The sequence below is a fragment of the Saimiri boliviensis genome, chromosome 20, assembly GCF_048565385.1.
Source record: "Saimiri boliviensis isolate mSaiBol1 chromosome 20, mSaiBol1.pri, whole genome shotgun sequence".
NCBI classification, from domain to species: Eukaryota; Metazoa; Chordata; class Mammalia; order Primates; family Cebidae; genus Saimiri; species Saimiri boliviensis.
This window is the reverse complement of record NC_133468.1, coordinates 13,442,881-13,461,781: the sequence shown is the minus strand read 5'-3', so window position 1 is coordinate 13,461,781 and position 18,901 is coordinate 13,442,881. Positions and strand designations below refer to the sequence as shown.

The following is an 18,901-nucleotide window of genomic DNA, read 5'->3' as shown; positions in this document are numbered from 1 at the left end:
CCAGGCCTTAACCCATCACGCAGGGATCAGACAATTCTTATTTGTGAAATCCAAGAAGTCCAGGAAGAAAGACTTGCATAGATTGATACTGGCATCTCTCCACCTAAGTGTCCCAACCAGATCACCCTGCAGTAAGCTCACAGACCACAGGCCCTACTCATATGCTCAGTTGGTGATCACTTTAGCATCACACACACTGAAATGAGACCATAGCCCCAAGGATTAAAGAGAACTAAGGAGCAATGCTCATGTAGAAGAGAGAGTGCACAACAAGCAAACAGAAGCAAAGCGACTTGGAGGACACAGACTCTGTGAGGTAAAGCAAACTTTAGAAAATAGGCAGAGAGAACTTTGAAAAATAGCAGAAGAGACCATTGTAAATTGAGAGCTAGTATTTAAAAAAACTAAACATTCAGAGAACTAAAAGGAATCTTGGATTTTTCCAAATTGCTTTTTCTTGGAGCGGGAGGGCAGGAAATGAGGAGTCTGAGAGAAATGGGAATCCATCATAGTTTACAACTTGGATGAGAATGGTATTTGCATATTCGAAATACTTTAATAAATATTGATCAAAGCAAAATTATACCACAAGTATATGGGAGGAAGGAGAAATGGGAAGGATGCATGAGCCTGATGGGACAGGGGAGGAAAAGCGAAATGCTTGTATTTTTTTATTTTTTATTTATTTATTTTTTTGAGGTGGAGTCTCGCTCTGTTGCCCAGGCTGGAGTGCAATAGTGTAACCTCTGCTCATTCTAACCTCAATCCCAAACGTGCTGGGATTACTGGCATGAATCACTGTGCCCAACCACAGTGTTTGCTTTTTATGGTGGACAGTTAATAGACAATGCCAAAAAGTGAAACGAAATGCTTAAATGAGAAGTAACATATAAGCATGTTATTGGTGTCATGTTCATAAATGCCAAAATAACAATTACAACAGCTTAAAGGGATACAAAAGTTGCGCTAGCAAAGGGATCGTTAGAGACTGCTGTAGTTTGTTTGTTTGTTTTGGGGTTTGATGTTTTTCTCTTTTTTGAGACAGGGTCTCACGCCTCCACCCAGCCTGGAGTGCAGTGGTGTGATCACAGCTCACTGCAGCTCAACTTCCTGGGTACAAGCCTGCCTCAGCCTACCCAGTAGCTGGGACTATAAGCATGCATCGCTATGCCAGGCTAATTTTTTATATGCTTAGTAGAGATGGGATTTCAACATGTTGTCCAGGCTGGTCTTGAACTCCTGGGCTCAAGCAATCTCCCTGCCTCGGTCTCCCAAAATACTGGGATTATAGGCATGAACCACTGTGCCCTGCCTGTTTTGTTTTTAAATGAAGCTTGGAGAATTTTTAGAACTATATACATTTATAACTTTGATAAAAATAAAGTTTTATACCAAAACTGTAAGTAGCATCATTTGTATAAAAGTAGATTTCTCAAATTATTAAAAATATCATCCAGTGTAATTAGACACTGAGCACGTCAAAGTTTTATTTAACTGATAAACCAGAGAACAAGCTGAACAACAAAAACCTAGTTTAAAAGTATTCATGTTTCTTGATTTTTTTTTGTGAGAGATGTTTGTATAAAATTGTCATTAGATATAAAACAGGTAGATTTTATACAGAGCAATAAAACTGAGTTTTAGCAAAGCCACAAACATTACATTTAATCATTTTTCTGGAAGTTAACTACTAACTCTGCAAGGTTATAAAATTTCTAGTTTCTAATCAGTTGTGGATGGTTAATCAAACAAAGTTATATTCCAGAGAGGGTAAAAGGAACTTTGGTAGGGTTTTTCCAAATGTTCTATTAAAAAAAAGTCATGCAAACCTAATTTTGCTTTATTTCCAAGTTTTGGAGGTTTTTCTTGCACACTTGCCATAAGTACAGCCAACTTTAGAAAATAAACACAATAAAACAAAACAATGTTATTAAGTTCTAGTAGATGCTCTTTGCTGCCTGCTCTGACCTTCCTCCAAAGTCTGCCTCCAAAGACTTTTCTCTTTGTTAGAAAAGGGGCTTTACAAGAACTAAAGAGGTGTTAAAAACATATAATCACAAAAAGGAGATTTTTCTACTTGGTATCATGAGAAGTGTTGAAAGAAAAATGAAAAAAAAATGCTGCATTTTTCATATAATTAGTGTTATGAAATGCTGCGTCCATTGTTACTTAAAATATTCTCATATTTGGTGTGCTCTGTTATTCTAGAAATGTAGCAGGAGATCAGTAGTTTTGTATTGCATTCTGCAAAGTCCTAGGACTGGCCTAGGGCCAAGAGTGAGTCAAGAAGATAGTGCTTAGCTTCCTTAGCCCCCAACCCCGCCTGGTCCCCATCCACTCCCAGCTCACCTTCTGCTGTGTTATGTAGTAGGCTCTGCATAAGACTTCATTTAAAGTCCCTTCCAGATACCATAGCCTATAATTATTAAAAGAAAAAAATCACTACAATTTGCAGTGTGTTTAGGTTGGATGGATTAATTTCTTTGCCAAGGCCATAATGGGAAGACTGATTTTGTCATTTCAATTACAAGCCACCGTTTAGTTTGAGCCCAGAAGATATTTTCCTAGAGTCTCCCTCCACTTGCCTGGCACTGGAGCAATTAACAGTGGGTGATTTGTGACTGCACTTTTACTGCTTAGTACAGGTTCATCATCCTGAAAGTTTTCCATTTGCATATATGCCATACATTCTTTGGGTGACATTTCGATATCACCCAGAGTTTAGATTATACATTGCCTTGTACAGCCCTTTCTGCTACGTGCTGGGAATCTGCAAGCCCAGCCAGAGTATGGATGCAAACCAAGGGGAATGTGAGTTGCAGCCACCACTTACTGAGAGCTTGCTGTGTTCCAACCCCCGGTATCGAGGGCTTTACCTGCATTACCTTATTTATTCCTCAAACGAGTAATCTTGAAGTTACTATTATTTGCCACATATTATAAACAAAGAAACAGAAACTCAGAGAGGAAAAGCAATTTGCCCAAGGTCACCCAGCTCAAATGAGCAGAATGGGGATTCAAACTCAAGTATGACTACTCTCAAAACATTCTGCTATACAACCTCCCGGTACTGGGAGTTTTCAGAGTGAAATGAATTGAATTTGACAGTTTTCTACTTTTAAATACCAAACTTCCTGAGCAGTCTAATTGCTGCTCTTTGGACTAAGAAGAAATGTCTATTTAAAAGAAGCAAGGAGCAGGAGGTCAAGAAAGGGAGTTTTCATATCTCTATTCACAAGGGAAGAGATGTAGTCCTGGAAAAAAACAGCCTCAAAATGAAAACCATTATATAAATTTGATGAATTTGCAAAGGAATGCAGAGAAGATAAGGGAATAGAAAGACGTAGCATTGAAGATTTTATAAAAGGCAGAGAAAAGATCAAAAGTCACTGAAGGAGTTCGAAGTTGATCCAATCAAAGGCAGGGTCTGTTCTTCTTAAGATGGAAGGAGGAGGATGAAACCTCCGAGTAGCCACGAGAAATCTGTCATCGTGTTCCAGTCTGCCTGGGTAAGTTTGGGTAAGGAGAATACTCTGGAGACGGGCTGCTGGGTTGAATCCCTTCTCCCTTACTTCCTTACTGGATGACCCTAGACAAGTTACTTAACCACTCTGGCTTCAGTTTCTTCATCTGAACAATGGAGAGAGTAATGTTGCTTATCTTGATGTGAGAGGAGGTCAAGTGTTTAGCAGAGTGCCGGGCATTTAGGAAGCACTAAAGACTGTCAGCTGTGGTTGTTGTTATAACCATGAACATCATGTTCACGTAATATAAGAAATAGGAGATTATAAATCAGGGGTGATGCTGTTAAACCATGGCTTGGAGAAATAAAGGAGAAGGAAATCAGAAAAGAGGTTCACCTTTGGGCCAGAAATAAGGGGAGATCTGTCTTCCCTGCCCTTGAGCCTCAGGAGTAGAAAGGGCCTGTTGGTAGGGAGACACCAGTCAGTCTCCAGCAGAGACTGAGGTCTGGCTGCACTTGATAAAGCAAGGGAACTTTTTTCTGTAAAACACTCTAACAAAACCTCGTTGGCAGAGGTTCTGTTGGTAGCTTCACAGGGCTAGAGAGTCTGGCAGTAGCCAAAGTGACAAGTAAGTGAGTCTGAGGTGGAAAGAGAAAGCTCTGCGTTATTCATCTTTGGATGCCAAAAGTCACTGAAAGTCATTGGGAGGGGAGGCGATTTTTTAATAAGCACATTTCCTTTCTTTTTCTGGCCCTACCCCAACTGCAAATCTACTTCCCTTTCACTGTATAACAAACTCCCTGCAATTCCTCACATTAAGTGACAAAACCATGCTTAAGTTTAATGCAGTAAAGCTTGCTGATGTTCTTGTAAATGAGCATAAGTGGTCATCCACGTTTTCAGCCACCATCGATTTAGCACTTTCTTTATGTTAAGCTCTGGCTAGGTCCTGGAGACACAAGGCTGTTGTTCCCAAGCCCCCATCTCCAGAGCTTAACGGCATGTCACATCGTGGTTCTCAACCATCACAATAACACACCTAAAATTCAGAAATTGCTGATGGCCAGGCTCTGTCTCAGGCTACAGCACCTCCAGCAGAGGACCCGGGCATATGTTTTTCCAGAATTGCACATGCCATTTGTGCATCAGCCTTGAGAGAACATTCCACATTTTTGTAGATGAGATAATTGAAGCTCAGAGAAGTTAAGTGGTAAGTGAGGTTGCACAGCTGGCAAGTACAACATTGAACCTCAGACCCAGAGCTTCTGAACTTAAGATCTCAAGGCCTTTCCACTTGGCCATGGCCATCCTCGTGTATGCATAGTATGCAACTCTGTGCCTAAATGCTACGCTGCTGGTGAAACGATCCAAGATATACTAGGTGAATATGCTTGAAACCCTTGCCGACTACAGCAAAAGCTCAGAAAGGATCAGCAAATCCTACAGAAAGTTTAGGGACCTGTACTGAAAGTGGGCACAACCCAATACCTGTTACAACCTGACTCACTGTAAATTTCCACCCGAGGTAGATAATGTGACTTCTAGTATACAAGCACTGTGTGGTTACCATTATGTAACCCTAGTTTCTATTTTATAACCCCAGTCCTGGGGCTCCAGAAACACTGCCTCCTTGATTTGTCCTTCTAGCCTTGAGGTAACAGTGGTTTCCTGCTGTGGCTGACTCTAGGTTACCTTGTTTGGTGTGTTGGGATTTCTGTTACCTGTATAACCAATTCCCTGCATTAAATTTCCTCCTTATTCTAGCTTAGATCCTATTAGACAGATGAAGAAACCAAAGATTAGAAAAGTTAATGTAACTGTGTTGGCCTGTTCTTGCACTGTTAAAAAGAAATACCTGAGACTGGGTAATTTATAAAGAAGAAAGGTTTACTTGGCTCACGATTCTACAAACTATATAGGAAGCATGATAACTGGCATCTGCGGGGCTTCTGGGGAGGACTTGGGAAACTTTTATTCATGGCAGAAGGCAAAGCAGAAGTAGGTATCTTCACGTGGCCAGAGCTGGAGGAACAGAAAGGAGGAGGAAGTTGCCACACGCTTTTCAACAACCACATCTCATGAGAACTCACTGTCATGATGATAGCATCGAGGGGGATGGTGTTAAACCATAAGAATCCACACCCATGATCCAATCACCTTCTACCAGGCCCCACCTCCAATATTGGAGATTATGATTTGACATGAGATTTTACCAGGGACACAGATCCAAATCATATAATAACTTAACCAATGCAGTACTAACTCTTGTCAGAGTTAGTATTCTACCTCCAAAGTTCCTGATTCCAAAGTATAAGTTAAGCCATCTTAACTTATATTTAAGGTTACTAGTGGAATTTCTTATGCCCAGTGCAGGTGGTGATGGCAATGGAGATATGACGACGGCGATGATGATGATAATGATAATGGCAGTGGTGGTGTTGGTGATGGTGTTGAAGATCACCATGTCTGACCGCTCTTGTCTGTGTCCTTTGCCCAATTGTGCAGATACAGTGTCCTGGTTATCACACAGATGTCTCTGACTGTGTTACAGGCCTTCACCTATCACCACATCCAGGAGATCATGGTCCAGCTGCTGCGGACAGTGAACCGGACAGTCATCACCATGGGCCGGGATCATGTTCTGATCGTGAGTAGATTATTTTTTTTGTCAAATGTTGCAAACTCTTCAGCAACTACAAATGGATTTTCTGGAAGGGCAGATCACATCGAACTCCCAGCATTGATCATTGCTTTGTTTTGGAGTACAAGGATCAGATTTTTCCAATCTGAGTTGTGAGGATGTGAGAATTAGCTCAAGTAGTTGAAATAAAATAAGGCTTACGACTTGTCTAGTTGAGTGTACCAGTGCTAAGTTGAGTACACCAGTAAAGGTGGACTATCACTGCTGAAGATAGAGAAGAGAGAGCAGTTTTTCATAAGTGAACAAGTTGGAACATCCCAGATGCATGTCTGCTAGGAACCTTTTCCTCTGGCCTACATTCAAGTGGTACCCAGTCTCAGGGTCCTGTGAGCTTGGTTTCCTAAGGGACTTTATTGTGTGTTAACTCTGCCGAAAGATGCCAGTTATTCAAGTTTATTGCTACATTTTGAGCTATTCGTCTGCATAAATACTATGTTCTGAAGATCAGGAAATTTCTGCCCCATTATCTGATCATTTTCCTTCTCTAGACACAGAACCCAGCTTGAACTCTTTAACGTCTGCCCATAGTGTTTTAAACCAAGGACTAAAAATTCAGATGCTTACTGGGGCCAGTCACCAACATAAATGAATATGCCCAACTATGTCACTCCTCTGCTCAAACCTGCCAGTGGTTTTCCATCTCACTCAGAATAAAATCCAAACCATTGCCAGGCCTGAAATGCCCCTGCCCCATGCTCCTTCACTTATATGTTTCTCCCACATAAAAAACATGATGGATGTGCTGTTTCCCTTTCTTTGAGTCAGATATCACCTGATCATAGCGGCTTCCCTTCCCTGAACATCCTGTCTACAATTCTCAGCTCCTCTCCATACTCTAAAAATCATACTTACCTTCTTTATTTTTCTCATTACTTATAATCAGAAATACATATTATCTTATTTGGTTATTGTCTGGCTATCATCATGAGAATATGAGATCCAGGAAAGTAAGCATATTTTTCTGTTTTGTCATTGCTGTGTCTCTAGGTCCTACAACAGCACTTGGCACATCGCAGGTGCTCAAAAAATACTTCCGAATGAGTAAATGCATGATGTGTACCAGGCGGGGACTCTAATGTTTAAAAGAGGATGAGATGGGATCCCACATGGGATTGTGCCATATAGTTGCTAGAATTCCCAATGTTTCAAGAGAAACTGAAAATTTCCATGTTTTATGTGAAATTTTCTGATATTTAAGTGTTAGCAGTTCATTTAAAAAAAATAATGTTTTTAAACACTTTGTGACTTTCAAACAGCTGGGTTCTCTTCAGAAAGCCACCCTGGCATTCCTGCTTTACACTGATACAGTGTGAGCCAGGCTTAGGGGTGCAATATACTATAATCTCGCTTCAGGGATGCAGAATATAGGGTACCCTATGTTTAAAAAACGTTCCCTGAAACTAAAAGGGAATCAAGAGATTAAAGAATGACTCAGACTAGTTCAGTTTGGCGAGTAAATAAGTTTATTACGACTTACATATGAGGTACTCTTGGATGGCGGCAGGACAGCTTTAGAGATCAGCACTGTCTCCCATCCCTAAGCTGCTTTTAAGCTAATTTTCTGGTGCTTTGCCTACTATGTGGGTGCGACGGGGCTCTTTTCCTTGGTATATTCTTAGTTACCTTCTGGGATGTTTGGGTTCTCAGGGACACTTGCTCTTCGGCTAGGCACCTTGGCCTCGGCTCACTGCCCAGCCTTTAAAGATAAGCAGAGGACATACGCCCCTAAGTAACCCAGTGGGTGACCCATCGCACTGTGTGGCTGTACCACTTCATATTCCCACCAGCAATGTTTGAGGTTTTGTTTACCCACATTCCCACCAACTCTAAGTATTGTCAATCCTTTGGATTATAGCAATCCTAATGGTATGTCACTGTGGTTTTAATTTTCATTTCCCCAATGATGAATGATATTGAGCACATTTTCATGCACTCTGCCTCTTTTTTTGCTTTGAGTAATTTTTATCTGTGAACTTGTCACAGTTCCTGTCTTAGACTGTAAGACTTTAAAGCTTGTGCCTATTTATGAAATAAATGGAGTAATAATAGATCTTCCTCACAGAGTTTCTGTGTAAATTAAATCATATAATACAGGATAAGCATTTGCATGTGTGCTTCTTATGCCTAGTATTCATTTATGTATTCCTTCAGCAGTTTATGAGAACCTCTTAGATACTCAGCACAAAGACTCAGAAATGAGTTAGGTGTGGTCTGTGCCCTGAAGAAAATCAGACCTGTTCTGATGTGATGTCTCTCGGGCATCTCAAACGCACTGTGCCCCAAACACACACATTGTCAGCTCCCTGAAGGCCACTCCACACTCCACCTGAATTCAGGACCTCAGTTTATGGGACTGCCCTCCTAGATTCCAGCTACCCTTGCCCCTCTCTCTCTCTCACCTGTCTGCCGCTTCCAGTCAGGCACCAAGTCCTGCTGCTTTCAGCCCACCTGTCCCGACTCCCTCCCCACTTGGGGCTGGACAAGCTACCCTGCCTCTATCCCTTACGCCATGTTCTCCAAGGCCCTGTACATGCTTAGATCACTGTGCTCATTGTGCTTACGACATTGAAGAGTGATTCTCTATTTGTAGGCTCCCCCCACATTTTGTGGAACTCCCCCCACCAGGTCAGTCTCTCTGTTTTACTCACTGTTTTATGCTAAACACCCAGCAGAGTTCCTGGCATGCGGTGTCTACCTGTTTGTTGAGCAAATGAAGGCACTAATGAAATGAAATGAGTGAATTAGTGAAATACTCCCTGAAAATGCTGTCATTTCCTACCTTCATATTCTTGTATGTGCTTTCCCGTCAGATTGCTTTTCCTTATTCAACAAATATGTTTTCTAAATATGCGAATCCACATTTCAGGGAGTAAGGAATTGCCTGTTCAGACTTTCTGGCTCATCCCCGAAGCTTTGCAGAGGTTGTAAGTTGCAAGCTGTGTCATTAGTCTCAATGACTCTGGAGTTTGCTAGTGTAATTACCATGCTAAGAGTCCTGAGAGGGGAGAGCCAGAGGCCTGTGGCAAGCATACCTCACTAGGAGCAGAAATGTACCTGAAATAAAAGGGAGCAACAAACAAGGTTTTCTTAAGGTATAGCTTCATTTTCATAGAAAGAGCCTTTCCAGCAATTCTTGAAATAGAAATATCTCCTCCAAATTAAAGAAAATGGTGTTGGAAAGTAATTACTCAGGGGTCAAGAGTCCCTGTCTTAGCACTAAAGGCCCCAATCTAATTTTGAATTGAAATTTGACAAGGAGGAGAGATCCCATTTTACCCGTCACTTTTAATTTTCCATATGTGATTTTTATTGGTTAGTTTCCATTGCTTGGGAATATTAATCAATATTTGTGGTAAACACCACACATGTCAAGTACTTTTGAAATCCCCAGAGGGCCCCAAATGGGTATAGGATGGCTGGTTGCAACTCTCATTCTTATATGGGATTAGTGACATTTTTTTTCTTATTTTCAGGGGTAGGAACATTGCAATAAAAGGTTCTAGCCATTATAATCACAGGAACCATGGGGCTAGGATGGATTGTTTCTTGGGCTCAGCGCTTTGCAATGACCATTCCTGAGAAAAATTTGGAATTATATATTTTCTGTAGATCACTCCCCTGGGCAATGAATTGTTGGTGACAAGTGAGCAAAAGGGAATTTTGCAAAAACAAAAAGCAATGACTTTTCCATGACTAGTACCCTTTCATACTCTCTTTGCCACAGTCCAATTTGTCAGGTAACTTCTTATTTACTTAAGTCCTAAGGAGTTTGGCTTCGGTGCTGAGAAAGGGTGCATGGTGTTTTAGAAACACACACACACACACACACACACACACGCACACACACACACACTTATTTCAAGGTTTGGGGTTCAGGTGTTTTTTTTGTTACATGGATGAATTATATAGTGGTGAATTCTGAGATTTTAGTGAACCCATCACCTGAGTAGTGGGCATTGTACTTAATATGTGGTTTATTTATTCCTAGCCTCCCTTCCACCCTCCCCTTTCTGGGTCTCTAGAGTCCATTCTGTTACTCTGCATGCTTTGCACACTCATGGCTTAGTTCCCACTTATAAGTGAGAACGTACGGTTTTTGGTTTTTCATCTTGTGTTACTTCACTTAGAATAATGGCTTCCAGCTCCATCCAAGTTGTGGCAAAAGACATTATTTCATTCCTTTTAATGGCTGAGTAGTAGTCCATGGTGCATATATCCCACATTTTCTTGATCCACTCATTAGCTGATGGGCACATAGGTTGGTTCCACATGTTGACAGTTGTGATTTGTGCTGCTGTAAACATACATGTCCAAGTGTCTTTTTCACATAATGACTTCTTTTCCTTTGGGTAGATACCGAGTAGTGAGATTGCTAGATTGAATGGTAGATCTACTTTTAGCTCTGGAAGGAATCCCTATACTGTTTTCCAAAGAGGTTGTACTAATTTACATTCCCAACAGCAGTGTATAAATGTTCCCTTTTCCCAACATTCACGCCCACATCTATTGTTTTTTCACTTTTTAATAATGGCCATTCTTGCAGGAGTAAGGCGGTATCTCATTGTGGTTTTAATTTGCATTTCCCTGATGATTAGTGATGTTGAAAATTTAGATATAATATTTTCCCTTACCAGGGAGAACAGGAAAAAAATTCTACATTATTTCTCCAGATAATTGGCTGGTTACTTTATGCCAGTTTAATCTCTCTAGACTTTATTTTTTTGGTGCAATAAACTATACTGTATTTGAAATCTTCTTATATATGAATTTCCTGACTTGGCTGACGATTCCTATTCTCTTTTTCTATCTCCCAAGCTCCTGAATCGGAGACCTAAAATAGATTTTGTTTCATGTGCCAGCCCTGCCCGATTGGGGCTGGCTGCCTGTAGAACTGTGTTGAGAAGGATGCAGAGCCTACATGTTGGCTCAGTGGGAAGAACTGGGGAATTGATTAGTGCTGTCTGTTATGGCATGGGATTGGAGAACAGTGATATATGCAAGATACTTGCAAACATTATGTATTTATGCAACCACTGGTGTTTTTCTGGCCCAGTCCAAAAGCTCTTATATCAATAACATTCTCTTGTACATATTCTTGGTTCCTTCAAAAAAGCTGTGGTATAAAAGCAGAAGCGTAATGGAAAAAACAGTCTTGGAGAGCTTGCCTTTCCTGGGGAATGATTTCCGCAGGTTACATGACATATTTTATCAAATGTAAGATGCCCCATGATTTTATGAATTCATAAGAAAAAAAACTTGCTACCAATTATAATGTGACACAGATTGTAATTTCAGAGATGTTTTTTAAGTGCCACTCAAAATGCCTACTGTGTAATGGATTGCATCTTGAGCCCTCACACACAGGTAGGCAGTTATTGCTAGCTCCCATTGTTTAGGGGAACAGATTGAGTAGCAGACCATGAAAGCATCATGGCTAAAGTTACACTGCTGGTAGGAATAAGCAGGATGTGAACCAGGGACACTGGAGTGCATATGTCTCTAGTCATCTCAGTTCCCTTCCAGGAAGATACTGTCCTGTCTCACAGGTATTGGAGCAGCTTGAGAAAACATGTCCAGGCTTGTTTGTACATGGTGAGGGCATGTTCCAGGAACCCTCCCTGGCTGATGCATCCTGTTACTGACTGCTCTAAAGGGGCTGTCCCCTGCCTTCTACCACCCTAGTGCTGGGGACAAACAATCCCATAGGGAGAATCAACCGGGGAACTTGAACACTACCAGAACTTCTTGGAAGGAAAACAGTGTGATTTTGTTGAAATTGGGATCTCGCCTTTATTTCAGGTATTTAAAATAAGCCTCTGGGTGATATATTTTGGGCCTAATTACCCCGGTTTTCACAGAGGAGTCTATTGAGTGATTAAATAAAGGTAAATGCTTGGCATCATACCAGCTCCAGAAATACAGAGTAGTTTGTTCAAAAAGAAAAAGAAAAAGGAAATTGGAGGTCACCCCGTCCTCTGCTGCTTCACCTCTTAATAGTGCTGGAGACTCCGGAAGGCATCTGTGTCATGAGAGACTGTGCTTTGAAGCTCTGACTTTACTTTTCACTCCTGGGACACCAAATTGGAAATGACCTACCTAAGCAATCACTCTGAGCCAGACCATGAGCCCAGAGACTGAGCCATGGACTATAGCAGGACAGTACAAACTCCTCCCAGCCCCAGTCCACGGCAAGCAGGAGGGAGGACAGCCTAGGACACGAGGATGCATGGTTCCCAGCCAGGAGTGGTTAGTTAGCTCTTGGCCTTCACTCAGTGCCCCTGAGCCGTGTTGAAAAATAATATTTATAATAAAGTTATCATTTAATGGAGCACGTATCCTGTATGCTAGGCAAATAGCTAAGCACCTGATGTGTTTTACCTTACTTGACCTGCATCAGGTGCTCCTATTTTACATCTGAGATAACTGAGACACAGACAGGTTATGTAACTTGCCTATAACCACACAGCTTGTTAGCGTAAGAACTAGGATGTGAACCCAGGGAGCACTGTTTTGGAGTCGCTCCCCTTAAATAGCATATTATACAGTCCTACGTTATGAATAACCAAGGTTATTCTTTAGGAATCAAATATTTGAAGGATAATAATAAGCACCTTAAACTCGGCTGCCACCTTGCCTGGAATCATGGAATCTAATGAGATGATCTATGTGGCAACTTTCAGAAACATATAAAATGGCACAGAATTTTTGGTGGTTTTGTGATGACAATGATATGTTGAGGATTGATCTTCTACATTCTGGTAATTAAACCACAAAAGCTATAAACATAGAAAAAGAACGTTTTGTTTATGTGAGTGTTGGTACTTATGAAATAGCAGGCTTAACAGAAGAGGACAAGGCTGGCATGGAGATTCCAAATGGTTCTGGAGTCAAAGTGTCTTTTTCCTTCTCCTTCCGTCTTTAGCTCATCTCCAGGCACTGTTCATCCTGGTCCCTAAAGACCTTTCAACTCTAAATGCCTCCCTCCCACCGAGGCTGCTAGCCTGAGTCTAGCCATGACCATCTCTTATGGGTGTCCCTGGCCCTCAGGACAATGTTGACAATTGTTGACATTCACACCTACTAAGTGAATTCAAGATTTTTACTGTCTACTTTTATTTCCACACAAACCATCATTCTTCTTCTCAACATGCAAGTGTTATTACTGTGACCTTTATGTTATGATTAGACTTGGAGAGTAAGAGAGGAGAAAGAGTTCTTGCTGGATAACTGGCCTGAGTGGAAAAAGAGCAGGAGTGGGGAGCGGAAAAGTCCCTTTCACAGAATGTGCTGTTAGGATTAACAGTTCACATTTGTGGAGCATTTGTGTGACCAAGGTGGTACCAAGCACTTTAAGGGCATTATCTAATTTAATCAGTGAGGCTGGCAATAATTAATATCTCCTCTCAAAGAGGAAATGTCTGTTAGAGGGCTCCAGCACCTTGCCAGCATTGCAAGCCTGGGAAGGAGGAAGCCAAGATCCATAGCTTCCTCAGAGAGAGAGAGAGAATCAAGTTAAGAAAGAAAATAGTAGAAAACACGAGAAATGATAGTTTGTAGCCAAAAGGTGGTATCATGAGCTTAGGGCAGCTTGGTTGCAGCTTAATGTGGTAATAGCGATGTGTGCAAGTTTTTTGGCAGGGGAAGCATTTCCTTAATAAGGACTTTGGTAAACAGAGACCAGGGCATAATAGGCCTAAAATATATATGCAAAACATGGATTAATATCTCAACTTTCAAAGGATCTGTAGCATGTCTGGACAGAAGTCATTTATCAGTGTAGACTTCACTGAACTGGAACTGGTTCTTGATTGTCACAAAAAACTTTAATGGGTGGAGAGGAAGTCTTGGTGCATTTTAAGTGGGAAGAACATTTCTTGCCCTATCCCTTCTTGTGGTCTGCAAAACTCTTGTCATTCTGTTAGACTGTCTTTCTGGTTGTTCTTTGTCCTTGTTTCAGTTACAACATTACTACATGTATTGGAATTTTCTCTTTACATATCTGTTTCACAGTAAAGTAACACCCATGCAGGAAAGGACCACATCCTTTTATCTTTCCATCCATCCTTCTATCCAGGGCATGGTGCGTAGCAGATACTCAGTCCAAGCTACGGCAGTGAATTAATGGAAAGAAAAAACTAATTGAAGGAAAAAATTAATGACAAACTTTACAAAGTTCAATTTCAATAATAAGGTGAATAAAGTTTTGTTTCATGACAGTCTTTCCTGTAAAGATTTTTTTAAATATAAAATTCCGAAATATCTTACTAGTTCTGTGTGGCAGAATTCTTTCAGGCAAACTAAAATGTGAGAGCTGGGGCATGAAAGAGCATGCTTCATTCTCCAAATCTTTCTTCTGTCCCATGATTAGCTGCTGCAGAAATGAGAATTAAGAGGAAATATGAGGTTGTTCAATTTGTTAAGCTAGCTACTGCATTCTCCCTGCTGTGTCCTATGGAGCAGACCTTTGATATGAGTAGGGAGGGCTCCTGGATAATGATGATGATGTCACTGCTGCCGTTGCTGCTGCTGCTGCTGCCGCCATATAAGTTTCATTTGATTCAGTACACATGTGTATTAGTCCATTTTCACACTGCTATAAAGAACTGCCCAAGATTGGGTAATTTATAAAGGAAAGAGGTTTAATTGACTCACAGTTTCTCATGGCTGGGGAGGCCTCAGAAATCTTACAATCATGGTGGAAAGGGATGCAGGCACATTTTACATGGTGGCAGGAAAGAGAGAAGAGAGAAGAACCCCTTCATAAAACCATCAGATCTTGTGAGAAGTCACTCAGCAGTGTGAGAACAGCCCCCATGATCAATCACCTCCCACTAGGTCCCTCCCTCAACAACTGGGGATTTTGGGGATTACAATTTGAAATGAGATTTAGGTGGGGACAGCAAAACCGTATCAACATGCCTCATGTTTCTACAGGCCCTGGAGAAGCTGCTGGCCAAGCTGGGGACTTTACTGGCCACACAGGTACTACAGCTATCAGCACAGAGAGAGAGAGAGAGAGAGATAGAGATAGATAGAGAGAGAGAGAGAGAGGGAGAGAGAGGTATCTGCAGCTGTCAGCACCGAGCGAGAGAAAGAGAGACAGAGAGACAAAGAGACAGAGAAACAGTTTTGTAATTATTCAGCAAGTGCTGGGAAATGCAGTCACACAGAATGACTAGTCTGTCATCAAATCCTAATAAAATTACCTCCAGATATCTTGGTGCCTTTCAGCTTCTGTTAGTGGAGCTAGACAAATCTGATTTGGGACAAGTGATTTTAAGTGTGTTATTAAAGGTAAGATTCCACTGTATCTCTTGTCCTGTTTCCTGGCACTGAAAGAGAGGCCAGCTTTTTCTTGTTCTTGGAGAACTTGAGAAACAGCATATCTGCCATTTGGGCATTGGCGAGTACCTCTACCCCTGACATTGCTTTCTAAGTGCTGTGGAATTGGGGACAAGGTATGCTGCCTGAAAGGAGTTGACAGGCCGGGAGCCAGTGTCCTCCTTTCCTCAAGGAGGGAGGAGGCCTCCTCGTTCCACAGCTAGAAAGTCTCTTCACTGTGCAGATTCTCATTTTGCTTCTCTGTAAAGTTGGGCTAGTAATGGTCATTACCTGCCAAGCTTATGGTAAAGACCCAGTTAAAACCTGTGTGAAGCTCACCATACAAGGCTTAACATATAGTAGACCCTTGGTAATTAATAGCTATTATTATTTCCCTTGTGGGCTGTCTTCTCCCTACTTTGACACAGATGTCAGGAATAAGATTACAAACTGTTTTACCGCCCTGTCTGGAGATCTTTTCTGAATTTGAGAAGTAATATCCAGCTGTCGCTATGGCTGGGCTATGAAGAAGCCTCTATGAGGCACCCCGTGTCTTCTGTGAAGGCCTGGAACCACACTGGAAGGAGAAATCCCATCATGAATATCCTTCCCTGGGGGTGTTGTTGAGGATTTGACAATGCCTGCTATGGTTTGGCTGTGTCCCCACCCAGATCTCATCTTGAATTCCCATATATTGTGGGAGGGACCTGGTGGGAGGTAAGTGAATCACAGGGGCAGGTCTTTCCTGTACTGTTCTCCTAATAATGAATAAGTCTCATGAGATCCGATGACTCTAAAAAGGAGAGTTTCCCTGCACAAGCTCTCCTCTTTTGTCTGCCACCATGTGAGATGTGACTTTCACATTCTGCCATGATCGTGAGGCCTCCCCAGCCAAGTGGAACTGTAAGTCTAATAAACCTCTTTCTTTTGTAAATTGTCCAGTCTCAGGTATGTCTTTCTAAGCAGTGTGAAAATGGACTAATATACTGCCCCTGGGAAAACCGTGTTGGAACAATTGCTAATGAAATAGGCTTTCCACAAATCTCAGCCCCATCACCCCTTTCCAGGGCATTGATCTTAAGTGACTCAAAGGAGTCAATTCTGTCCAATGATCCTTCAAAATCAGAACCCATTTTTCTAGATTTATGCTACATTCATGCAGTGATGCATTTTTGCAGCCATTAAGTGATATTTATGGTGATTTTTAATAACACAAGACTATTCTGTGAATTTTATACAGAGAGAGGGGTGCAGGAATGAAGCAACAACAACAATGACAACAACAATAATAACAATAAAGTCATCGAGGAAACTGAAGTTCATGGAGGGGAAAGAAATATGGCTCCTCATCAGAGGGCCTTGATCTCCCAGAGCTCAGAACATGTTCTAAGGCTCAGATTGTGTTAGTATCTTCTACTTAAAGGACACATGACTTGCACATTTCTGGAGTTTTACTTTTTTTTAAAAAAAATTGCATTTTAGGTTTTGGGCTACATGTGAAGAATATGCAAGATTGTTGCATAGGTACACACATGGCAGTGTGATTTGCTGCCTTCCTCTCCATCACCTATATCTGGCATTTCTCCCCATGCTATCTTTCCCCAACTCCCCACCCGCCACTGTCCCTCCCCTCTTTCCCCCCGACAGACCGCAGTGTGTGATGCGCCCCTCCCTGTGTCCATGTGTTCTTATTGGGAGTTTTACTTTTTAAAAAATCATTTTGCTTTCCTTTTATAATCAGGAAAAATAAATTTAATACAATTTCTTTAAAAATAGGAATTAATGAGACAGTCAAATTTACTGAAACTTTTTTTTGAGACAGAGCCTCACTGTTTTGCCCAGGCTGGTGTGTGGTGGCATGACCTCAGCTCACTGCAACCTCTGCTTTTCAGGTTAAAGGGATTCTCATGCCTCAGCCTCTCAAGTAACTAGGATTACAGGTGTCTACCACCACACCCTGCTAATTTTTATATTTTTAGTAGAGATGGGGTTTCACCATGTTGGCCAGGCTGGTCATTATTATATATTCTCCATTTTCATACAGTCTCCTAATTCATTCAAGAAACATATACAAAAGCATTTACAGAATCTCAGGCAACTTGAGAAGCCCTTGGAGAGTTTCAGAGATGGAAATGACCATTCTCTCTCCCCAGGACTTTCTTTCTGGTGGAGATGAGCATGAGAGATTGACAAAAGAAATGTTGATATGACATGAAAAGTGGCAGCCTTTACAACATGCTGTGGGTACTTGGAGGATGGAGTGACTAATTCCACGGCAGTGGCGGGGGATGATCAGAAAAAGTTACAGAGAGGAGGTGACATTTAAATTGCAACTTGCTGTCTGGCATCGGAGTTGAGAGCTCAGGCTCCCAAGTTTGTCAGACCTTGAAAGAACTCCAGCCTTCACCACCTCCTACCTGTGGACTCTGACAGATTACTTATCTCCCCCTAAGCCTCTATTTATTCTTCTAGAAAATGGGGATGATCACAAAATACCTTGTGGTAATTTTCTGAAGAGCAAATGAGATAATACAAGCAAAGCCGTTAGTAATAGCTCATTGTAACTTTAAGAAACTAGAGCTTTTATCATCACTATCAGTAATAATAATGCTACTCTCCTTTTCTTTCCCCTAAATTAAAATTATTTCCTGTGCTAGATAGGTGATAGAATAGTGTCCCTGGTTGGGAGAACAGCATGTGCAAAGTCACCGATAGGTAGTAGCCTGTGACTTTTTAGAAAGTGGCAAGGAGATGGGGTTGGGGAAGTAGAATAGGAAGTTAGGTTATAAGCGCTGGATTGGCATTAGATTATAAGGAGCCTTATTTGTAGGGGAAGGAATTTTTATGCTCTAGGATGGTAGTGGGATGCAACTAGAGATATAAAAATCAGAGAATGACACTGCTACATGTATGTCTTAGTGAGAGGCCCCAGGCAGTTGTGAGGCGGTAGAAAATGGCAAGAGAACATAGACTTTGAAGACCGGTGCAGGGGTCCACATGGAAGAGACAAGGGCTCCCTTGGTGAAGTCTTTCAGTTAAACTAAACAAGACTTCTTGGATTTGGACATTACAAGGTGAGGAAAGCTGCTCCTACTCTCAGGGAGTTTAACATATGGTAGGAAAGGGGAAAGATAATGAGAAAGAGTCACAAAAGAATACATATTAGTCTGTTTTCACACTGCTGTAAAGACATACCCAAGGCTGGGTAATTTATAAAGAAAAGAAGTTTAATTGACTCACAGTTCCACATGGCCAAGGAGGCCTCAGGAAACTTACAATCGTGACAAAAAGCAAAGGGATAGCAAGGACCTTCTTCACATGGCAGCAAGAGAGAGAAAGAGCAAAGAGTGAGGAGTGAAGGGGGAAGAGCCCCTTATAAACTCATCAGATCTCTTGAGATCTCACTATCACAAGA

The 18,901-nt window shown here is 41.5% G+C and overlaps 1 protein-coding gene across 1 annotated transcript in view; it reads left to right on the top strand.

The window, feature by feature from the left end:
* DOCK2 (dedicator of cytokinesis 2) overlaps positions 1 to 18,901 on the top strand; it is a 427,333-nt gene that overhangs the window by 182,343 nt on the left and 226,089 nt on the right. Inside the window, 1 exon segment of the mRNA XM_003936169.4 lies at positions 6,016 to 6,111. Coding sequence (XP_003936218.2) covers positions 6,016 to 6,111 — 96 coding nt within the window.